Source organism: Mya arenaria, chromosome 7, assembly GCF_026914265.1.
Source record: "Mya arenaria isolate MELC-2E11 chromosome 7, ASM2691426v1".
Lineage (NCBI taxonomy): Eukaryota > Metazoa > Mollusca > Bivalvia > Myida > Myidae > Mya > Mya arenaria.
This window is the reverse complement of record NC_069128.1, coordinates 56,131,688-56,142,626: the sequence shown is the minus strand read 5'-3', so window position 1 is coordinate 56,142,626 and position 10,939 is coordinate 56,131,688. Positions and strand designations below refer to the sequence as shown.

General features: G+C 34.1%; 2 protein-coding genes across 3 annotated transcripts; one reads left to right on the top strand and one right to left on the bottom strand.

Annotated features, from left to right (window-relative positions):
- The first annotated feature begins 2,115 nt into the window (after positions 1-2,115).
- LOC128239922 (uncharacterized) lies at positions 2,116-3,937 on the top strand. 2 transcript variants are annotated; one of them, XM_052956374.1, is made up of 2 exons: positions 2,116-2,234; positions 3,055-3,937. In XM_052956374.1, exons 1-2 carry the CDS (start codon positions 2,224-2,226, stop codon positions 3,596-3,598), a joined length of 555 nt encoding a protein of 184 aa, XP_052812334.1. In that variant the 5' UTR covers positions 2,116-2,223; the 3' UTR covers positions 3,599-3,937. The 2 variants fall into 2 exon arrangements, 1 of the variants encoding a protein (XP_052812334.1); XR_008261965.1 differs by lacking the exon at positions 2,116-2,234 and adding an exon at positions 2,273-2,482.
- A 201-nt stretch (positions 3,938-4,138) lies between these two features.
- On the bottom strand, positions 4,139-9,596 carry LOC128241585 (cerebellin-3-like). The gene is made up of 2 exons (XM_052958588.1): positions 9,334-9,596; positions 4,139-7,126 (listed from the first exon to the last, which is right to left on the bottom strand). Exons 1-2 carry the CDS (start codon positions 9,479-9,481, stop codon positions 6,573-6,575), a joined length of 702 nt encoding a protein of 233 aa, XP_052814548.1. The 5' UTR covers positions 9,482-9,596; the 3' UTR covers positions 4,139-6,572.
- Positions 9,597-10,939: the final 1,343 nt, after the last annotated feature.

Here is a 10,939-nt window from a genome sequence, read left to right as displayed (position 1 = left end):
GTCACATGTTGCTGTTAATTGAACTAAAGGGATGCCTTTTCGTGTGTTTTTCATAGATGACGTTCCCCGACCTTTGTGACTAAGCTCAAATTCCAACAGATCGGATATCTCGTCCAAAATGTCTATACCGCTGACAACGGATTGGCAATCTCATCCAGAATGACTTTACCGTTTACCATGGATCGGCAATCTCGTCCAGAATGTCTATACCGTTTACCACGGATCTTATGTTTTGTCCAGAATTTCTGTACCGTTTACAACGGATCAACTGAGACTAAGCGGAAATCGACAGCTTGCCCATGTCGTTTCGTTTTGCTTTTAACGGATTAAATTTTATGCAATGTCTTTCTTGTGGGCCAAAAATAAAGTCACCTCCCGACAGCTTCTAAGATAAAACGTTTTCTTCGAAAATATGGTCAAACGTATGAGACAACTAGATTAAGAAAGAAAAAAAATAACTTTCCCTAAGTACCATTCCATAACCTTTTACAACAAACAGCAAAATCAATAAATTATTTATAATTGTATTTCAAATTACTATTTTGAAATCTATTGAAAAACCGATATATATATATATTCACACAATTTTAATACATTTCTTTTCACAACAACATGCTTATGCATGTATCCTTTGAAAGTCAACATTTTGGGTGGCTTGATCTTCAAATGTATTATATACAGTCATTAATGAATAACTTTCACTGCAACCTTTACCTATCTTATAAAGTAAACTATAATTTAAAGCGGAGTGACAACATTGGTTCCCGTGGACTGTATGCCTCCAAAATCATAATCAATCATAATCACTAATCATTCATCCACATAACTCCACCTGACGGTTATTACATTATATACAAACAAAGATAATTTTCTCTTTATTCGCTATTCTCAAACGTAGAAAATTTCTTAACGTGCATAAGAGTACATATGTACGTATTTATGTCTGGAGAAAACCCCAACGTGCTCATGCATATGTTTACCTCCTGGATTAATATATAATTTTTAAATATAATTTACCGCACGTATTATGGTAAGCCTATCCAAACCTGTGTGGCTATGGCGTACCAGTTGGGTCAACAGTCGCATTCTACTGGTTGTAATGTATGAAATAAAAGTTTTTAACAATTTAAGATGCATATTTAAATTAAGAGGTGCACGTCTATCTAATTCAAAGGTACACCTCTATATTCAGAGGTCTAACTAAAGATGTGTACCCATGTGTTCATTCAATAAAATAGAGGTACATGAGGTGTACTTGTATTTCATAAATATGATTATATTTACCTGCGTTCCTAAACACAGATGTGCACCTCTAAATAAGGTTATGATGGGTCTAACTAAAGATGTGTACCTCTGCTTTCATACATAAACTAGAGGACAACGCATGAATATAGAGGTACATCTATATTTGATATATATGATAATATAGACTGTAACCTTTAAACATAGAGCAACATCTCTACACAGGGCAAAGATGCACCACTTTAGAGGTGCAGGTCTGAATATGAATGTGCACCACTATCACTACTATTACATACCTGAAGGTAGAGATTCGGGTCTGAATATGGTGGTGCATAAATGCAATTACATACATGCACCTCTAAATAAAGAGGTGCACCTCGATATAAGAGATGTATCATAAATTCAGGGGTGCTGTCCTAAATAAAGATGTGAACCACCGTTTTCATACCTAAAAATAGGGATGCATATTGGAATATGGAGATGCACCTCCATTTCATTAATATTACTATAGACCCTAACCTCTTAATATAGAAATGAATCTCGAGGTATGAAAAAGAATATTCAAATGAATAGATCGATCAAGATATATATGCCCCACTGTTTGCATTCCTAAGAATAGAGGTACTGGTCTGAATATGGAGGTGCACTACTATTTCATAAATATTACATGTATTATATCATGCATCTCTAAACATTGACGTACACCACTCAATAAGGCAGATAAACACCTCTTTGTGTACCGGTATTCCGGCTTTACTGTCGACTTTAAGCGACTTTTGGCCCGAATAGTATGTCATATATGGCAGGCAAGTATATCGGTCGAGAGTTGGCGGTCACAATGCGGCCCGTTTCTTAAAGCGGACAGACACAACTGTGACTTTGAATACATTAAATGATTTTAATTAATTATATAACACTCCGAGTGTAAACTTGCTACTTAAATTACTTTTTGTGAACTGATAATCTACGGTATATATTGTAATGTTGAAAAGGTACTTTATAGGCATACACTTCATAATAATTTTTTTTATATTCTGTTAAGTTGATTTTCCGGGTTGGTTTTATAAACGGACCTTATTCTAAATGGAAATATTAAAAAAGCGTCTACGGATAATGTGAAAATCATTTTGTTTTTAGGAACTATTATAATACTGTTTCAATCTTTTTTGGGTATATCAATCGGAACACCCCGTCATCTTCCATCGAAAACAAACTCGGATGTATATGGACGGTTTACAATGTAAGAATGCTTTACATTTAACTACGCTGCAAGTAGATTGGATAGTTATTTCAATTGAGATGTTATACCCAGGATTTGATCGCCGGAATCGGAGTAATTTATGCAATAATGCACTTCACTTGAAATAAATTAATAACTTAATAATACAAATTAAACGTTTAAACACTATAATTAATTATTATTATTATTATTATTATTATTATTATTATTATTATTATTATTATTGTTATTATTGTTATTATAATTATTATTATTATTATTATTTTTATAATAATCATTATTATTGTTATTGTTATTATTATTATTATTATTATGATGATGATGATGATGATGATGATGATGATGATGATGATGATGATGATGATGATGATAATATTATTATTATAATTAGTTTTATTATTTTATAATTATTATATTTTTATTTTTATTATTATTATTATTTTATTTTGTATTTGTGTTATTAATTACTTCTAGTTATATACCGCCATACATCCGAGGTTAATTTCGATCGCAAATGACCAATGTGCTCCGACTGTCTTCTATAATTGTAAAGTTGCTTTTTGCCATTGCAGATCAGTAAACATGTATCTTTACCGAGTTTTACGCGATTTCGAGCGTCCTCGTCATCGTGGCATCAGAGCGAGAAATCCGAATGCAAGGTACTCCATTTCACAGCACGTGGAGTACGGCAACAAACAACTTCCAGCCTTCAGTGGTACCCGATATATTTCCTGCTCAAGCGAATATAACGTTGCCTATGAATTTGGGCTGAAGGCTGTTCGGAGCGGGAAGTGTAAAAGTATTAGATTATGTGTTTTAGATCGGTCCGGACTGGAGAAAGACCCATTTATACGCGTTTTTGATCTCTACAAGGGACCTTCAGCCCAGAAGCTTTCTCCGAAGGCAAAAGTATATGCAAAGAGATATAAAGAGGTAGTGGTAGAAGACTTTATTCCCCCGTGTTATGTTGTGGACGTAAAATGTTTTTCATTTCCAAATGGAAATGTTGGTTTGTCGTCAAGAAAAAGCAAGGAATATTTGTCCTCCGACTCGAGCATTGACGACGGATTGCCGAAGGATGACGGGAAGCAAATTCTAGAGGAACCCCGTATGTAAATGGCATATTTAAGAACATCGAACATGTCTTATTGATTCTGGAAAATATTAGACATATTAACTTACAAAGGTGCTATTGTGGCGTGTTTCAGTTGGTAGTATTATACTTCACGTGACTTTACCGTGTTAAATTCCCTTATACCCATCGTGAGCAATTATATACTGCCACACACTGACAGTACGGTTTTGACCAGTTAACATTATAGTAACACAACGCATGCGCATCTTAAAATGCATTTTTTGTTTCCCAAGTCTGAGGTGTGTTGCAACTTGTTGAGTATCAATACTGTCTTTGTAACATTTTTAGACCTCTATCATTTAATACAAAATAAAATATGAACTTCATAGTTGTGTAATGGTAATAGAACTACATGCAGTGATGTATAATTAAATAAATACCGTATGTATAGCAGTGTGACAGTACATGTTGTCAACATTCGGATAAACACTGTTTTTACCCTCGACTTTGCCTCTTTCCCTCATGTTGACAATAAGTACTGTCACGCTGGTAGACTTGCGATGTTTATATATTGCTGTCAATGGACATTTGCACCTAAACCGGAACTGCTGTGTTCATTATAACATAAAGTTTATTTCGATGTAAGCATGTGCAGGTTATTATCAAATTCAAAATATTCACAAACATACATCTATATGGCATAAAAATCTGAAACATAAGTTATAGTACAAAACATCACAAAATTGTAATTAAACGAAACAAGTTGTACATAAGGGGGTATGTTTAATAATAGCATAAAATTACACAGGAATGTTTATAATTTAATTGTCTTCTTTTATTTGCCTGAATAATTTAAATCGCTAATGTATGCAACATTTCCTTTTCGTGGTTTTTAGCCAATTTGAAAATATTAAACATACTGGTTCTTCTTTAATAACAACGTTGGATGTGTTGTGTTCTTTCCAAGGATAAATCTTCTAAATTGTTTCAAATATTTAATACGGACTCTCAGCTGACTCTTTATCTCAATGTATTTTTAGTCTTATCGGTTAAGATTTTAGAACTAATATCACGGCTTACTTGGCCCTAAACGTTTTTCGTTTAAATAAAATTACGCATGAACTTTATCCATTCAAATGGCATTACATAATTGTTGATCAATTAAAAATGGCAGCACGAGAAAGTAATTTATTCAAGAACATGGCATATTACATTGTATCATAAACATAATAAAATACAATGAAAATATAGGGACAAACCAAGTAGATAAACATTAAAAAAACTGTTTAAGAGTAAAAGGCAAAGGCCCAAGCGACAATGAACTAGAGACACAAACATATTAACATCACATACACAAACACCAAAAACAAACTTACGCCACATACACCAAAACAAACGCCACAAACAAAACATACCCTCGACAAAATTGCTTTACCGTTAAATGAAAGGTTTACTAGCTCAGTATTAAAAAAAAACAAATATAAACTCTGTTGAGAGGCGATGCTGAGAGATATAAACATACATCAAAACCCACAAACATACCCCATACCATCAATTTAGCTTCATCAATAAATGATGGAGTTAACGCCTTGTAGCAGAAACAGAAACGACGGTAAATATTTATGTAATCGGAATTGAGCTGAATCTGAATCGAGCTACAGAAACAAAACAATAGGGATTGTAAACTTTGTAAGGCATTTTGGTTTGACATCACAATGAACTTCCTAGTACTGCGTTATAATGTTGAAATGCACAACTTTTGCCAATTTGTACATTGACACAATTATGTATTCATCTAGATTTAAGTATACACGCATAATATATCTTAGTAGATCTAAGTATTTCTTAAAAGTTCTTGGAAGCTCTTAATAAATCTTAGTGGCTTTGAGCAGAACCGGCTGTAACGATAAAGCGTTTCAAACTACTCAGTATAACATTGTTTGTACTTCCGTCATTAAGCCTCTACTAGCGAAGTTTATGAGTATGTCTTTGTAAAATTAATGTACTTCAGATATACTTCCTAAAGATATTTCTATCCAGATCTGTTGTTCCCAATCTTCGGCTTAAGAGCCACTCTCATATTTCGACACCATTAGTATCCATTGAATCAACACTCAAGCCACATACCACGGGTGGATCCAGGATTTGATGTTAGAGGGGGCGTAACTAAGGGGCGTAACCTTTTGGCATGCGTCCCTCCCTCAGAGCCGATATTTATATGGTTAAAGGTGTTGGCAGGGGGTGGGGTGGGGGAGTTTAGTCACCCCCAAGAAAATAAGAATAAGTCAACAAGGTCATATCGACTTTGAAGTGATTATTTGTTCCGGCGTTAGTGTTACGTCATATGATCAAGTGTTTCCGGTTTATTGATAATTTTTTTAATATTTGCATTTTCTAACACGGATTTTTATTTTAAAAAACAAACTAGTACATTTATATTCTTACTGAAGTTGGTATCATTGATCAAAGGATATTTAGTTTCAAATGTATATCAGTGAATTTGCTGCTTTGTTGAGTACCAATACTGTAACATTTTTAGACTTCTATGAATTTTTACAAAAAATAATAACAGATTATATTGATTGAACTGGAAAGTTGTTTAATGGTTAAAGGATTATGTAATTGTGTTCAAAATAATTAAATAAATTGTGCATGTCTACCAATGTGACAGTACATATTGTCAACATTCGGGTTAATACTGTTGACAATGTGTACTGTCACTCTGGAAGCCATGCGATATTTATATAATAACATAATTTTACACAGGAGTATTGATACATTTGTAATATTATTTTTTAGTTGCCTGAATAATATGAATCGCTAATTAATGTGTAATTCCTTTTTGTGGTCTTTAGCACATTAAATTTAGTTTTTAGATATACTGGTTTTTCTTCAATATCAACGTTGGCAAACTTGTTAAGGAATAGTTTGTTTGATGGCTGCCGGAACTATTTAACACATTGGGTAGAATTTCTTAGAATTAATTTGCTGATATCAACGATTTCAATTCAAGTTCTAGTTTCCCCAAATCCATGTCGTATTCCAAGCGGTAGAAACATTTCCGGAAGTCGAAACTGCTGACATAGTGGCTGTATTGATTATTGTGGTATTTATACGGGGAAGTAGGAGCATAAAGGACACAAAACTCCGTCCACTGCTGTATTTCATGTCCTGTAGAATGCTGTAAGGTTTCTTAGGTCGGAGAGACACCTTATCCCCATGGTTCAGGGAAACAACCCCAACCATTGAAATGCTGTTGTTGTGTGGCTCCCACAATCTCGCCATGTGCATTGTAAGTGGTGAATCGTCTTTGTAAAGAACCACATCGATGTCGCCGTTAGATGTATTGCCCATTAGATAGGTCGATATGACATAACGACCGTTAACTGGGATGACAAATTCACCAGTAGATCGATTGTACATACCCGGTGAGTGGTGATGAACTTTGAGGTCCACAATAACTTCATCAAATATGATGTTCTCATTGGCGGAAACATTTGTTTCATTGGAAACAACTGCAAAGAAAGCCACTCCGGTACAGGTCTGTATGTCACCAGAATAACTTGAACCTGAAAAAGAACAATCGGTTGCCTTAAAATCATAGTTTTGAAATGTGCGTGAAAACTGTTTTAAAGTGACATTTGAAGCGAGAAATAATTAATTAGCGTTCTAAATATTCCACAAGACAAGGTTTCCATGATGCTACAGGCGACAGTCATCAACAAGGGAGGTAATTATAATGTGACGACCGTTAAAAAGGAGTTCCATACGGGCATTTTATCTTCGCCCGTGGGCAAGATAAGAATATCCAGCATGGTTAAATTATTGGATCTACTTATCTGAGGTGGGAGAAAAATTAGTCTCCTATACAATATTCCACATTGCAGTATATTTTGCAGACACGTATGTTATGCAGTCGAATCCCGTTGGCTCGAACTGGCTTTGCTCGAATTCCTCAATGGCTCGAATTGGATGTAAAGGACCGATATCTTTATACTGAATGTAAGCATTCCCGCTTGGCTAGAATTTTTCGAGGCTCGAAGGAAGTATTTTCCCGCTTCTTAGGAGTTCGAGCCAACCGATTTTGACTGTAGACTCATTTCGTAAGATCAAGTTCAGCAGTACAGTACATGCATATGTGATTCTACACTGCATTTTGAAAACATTTCTTGTCTTATGGTTTCATCCACTAGATATTAAAAAATCGCATGCTATTCATCTTCTTTGACATTTTGACAATGAAAACATGTTCTATTAAAATAATATTTTACATCATACATTTTAGATTACCTGATTATTTTTTCTTAAGGCATTATTTTCATTTAGTGTTTTGCTAGGAACACTTCATTTTGTCAGGCCACCGATAACAGTGAATTGTAACACTTATTATGATGGTCTCCAGTTCGTTATGGAAATTTTGCATGAAGTACTATCAATTATTTCAAACACGAAATATTGCTAAGGCATCGCTATCCGCTGGCACTTGCCATTATGTATTACATTAGCCTTCCCGAAAGGTTTGATAAAATCCTATAAATAGAACGAATGAGTCACGAAATATTTCTCTTAAATCCCTATTTAGTGATATTTACCACCAAGTGTGAATTCAACCCTTGACCTAAGAAGGTTTCACTAGACACAAGTCTCCATATGGTATGTTTTCCTTTTCTTTTTGCAGTAAATTGCTATACTTTTGATATATTGTTTGTCTGTGATACAACATGTACTTTTGGTTTACAACAAATATAATTCCACATATAATGCTAAATATGTGATGTATAAACTGACATACCGATGGCACCGAATGAAAACTCAAAGCGCTTAAAGCATTGAAATGTTTTCGGCCTGCTACGTTTTGTGGGTACAGTCATGCAATTGTAAAACAAATTAACAAAAAACATCTAGATAGAATATGCTCATGAATTCCTTCGCAACTACTTTACGATTTTTATGTTGAAACTCATTTTAATCAAAACCATGTAGTACCAGTCACTTAAGATACTCACTTATTATGTGGAATACCCAACTTTGGTTTCATAAACAATGTGCTGCCAAAGATAATGCATTTAGTTTTTTTTATAAAATCTAATCTACACTCTTAACATAACTGAGTCGTATATAATTTACTACCAGGGTATGACCGCTATAGGATAGAATTAAAAACTCTTATTTCGATTGAAACATTTTGGTTTGATATTTTAGGCCAAATGATCATTATTCATTATATTGCATCTTCAATACGGTCCATGTTTTTTCCGGGTTTGAATGATTATTCCGGGTTGACCATCACAGTTCTAACAGCACTGTGGTTGAAACGCCGGTGCGCGCATTCATTCGTCAAAAGTTAAAAATGTTATCTCGATCTGCTGATGGTTAATTCCGAGATACGGTAATATTTCCGCGCTTCTTTTGAGAAAACATCCATTCTCATGGCCAATCAGAAAGCAAAAAAAAATCACCATGTGAGAAAAGCCGGTAGATGCTTTGAATGAATGGAATCCCTGTATTTGCAAGCTTAGGGCAAGACAATTTCAATACCGTATAAAATTGTGCATAAAATTGGGATTTTCAATTTTTAGTTGTTTGTCTCTGCTGAAAAGTACCATTTTGGGATTTACTGGTTTTTCATTTGGTGCCATCGATACATAACACATAAAAGGCAAGTAGACAATAAGTAAGTACAACTGCTATTATTTCCTACATCTGAACATTAAACCTCTTTAAGGCACGGAATTATGCAAAGGCGAAAATCTATTGCAAAATAAATTGAACGTACCTTTACGCCGTGCAAATCCCCCTGTCAAAATGATCCCAACAACGAGGCCAATAATGAAGATAACAATTGTTCTAATAACCATACTTCCAGCTATTAGTGCACATGATATACCCTCGCTGTAACTAAATATACGTGGCAGGAACCACATACTAGTAGTAGTTTACACGACGTTTAGGAGCCACAGAGTCGTCGCAATCTCTAACTAAATCTCTATCAGAACCAAGGTTATGAATTGTACTACGCACCGACTTTCAAAAGTAATGATCGTGTCAGGCAATATCTACTCAACCATCAATGTGTTGAAATATTCACTTAACTTCAATTGCGGAAATCAAATAAAATTATTTTATTGTAACTTCGGAAATCCGCTCTTTATTTTAAAGATCGTTCGTAGATATTTAACTCATTATTACATGTATATAAATTGTAGAAATTCATAATAAACTAACTCAGATAGAGCACGTTTGTCTCAGTACTTTATCTTTACACTTACAGAAACGATATATATATATATAAACACTTTTGTGCAACTGGGTCGGTAGTTAATTATTGATATTTCAAATAAAAACAAATGGAACCACACGGTCAAGCCCATGATGACAATGAAACAATATTCGAGATCCCGTTTGAATACACAGTGACCCAGGCGCTGTATTCAATAAGAAATTTAGATCAATCTCGGAGATTATTTCATTGGTCAATAAATCTTTCAGTTTAATCAAGGCAGGACAAGACAAGACATTTATTTTGCGATTTTATCATCCAGCCCCTGACACAGTTATGCTCAATATTACAAATATAAACACAGTACAGTGTTTTAAGTGAACATTTATACAAACATATATACATGAATGAACATGCACGACACACCTAAATTGGTTTTTCACTAAGACAGGACACCAAGTATATACTGTCGTCTCTTAAATGCAAGATATAAATAAAGAGAAATATTTTTAATAATACTCTCATTTCTAGATACAAGTAAGACATGCATCGTATGGCTATTTACAATCAATACAGTCAAAGTCAACTTTTATTTTTAAGTTCATTCTAAGGTATTGATTTGATTTAAACATATTTTATTGCCTTTTTTCTTTCAATATAATCGGTATTTACAACAATAATATAGAGTATACAAAAAGCAAATGGGTTGGACACAAGTTCTAACAACATTAGTAACGTCTTCCCCACTATCAAAATATGAATACATATTCATTGTTAAGGAGACTAGACACCAGATGGTCCCAAAATCAGCAAAATACAGTATTTCCTCAAAACAAGCCTAGAAACAATGCGAGCTAGTATGCGGCCGATAATACATCACTTTACATGAATAAAAGTATAGTTTGTCTCTGTCACAGTTGAGATTACCCACTGAAATATCGCAAAACGGTTACCAGTTTTTAGTGTGTACATTTTGCATGTGAAAGTCACATGACCAGTACAGATACTTATACCGATGTTATTTTAACTTTACTAGTAATTACGTATAGTTGACAAACCCAGTAAATTTCGAATTGGAAAAATACGCAAAAACTGCGAAAGATGCATATGCCATAAGCGATGTGATACATCAGTAAGTAAGGTGCAATGCAATGTATCAACG

Coding starts and splice junctions, on each gene's coding strand:
- LOC128241585 (XM_052958588.1), bottom strand. CDS start 9,481: ATGTGGTTCCTGCCACGTATATTTAGTTACAGCGAGGGTATATCATGT. Junction 7,127..9,333: donor GGGATTTGCACGGCGTAAAG/GTACGTTCAATT, acceptor GTTCTTTTTCAG/GTTCAAGTTATTCTGGTGAC.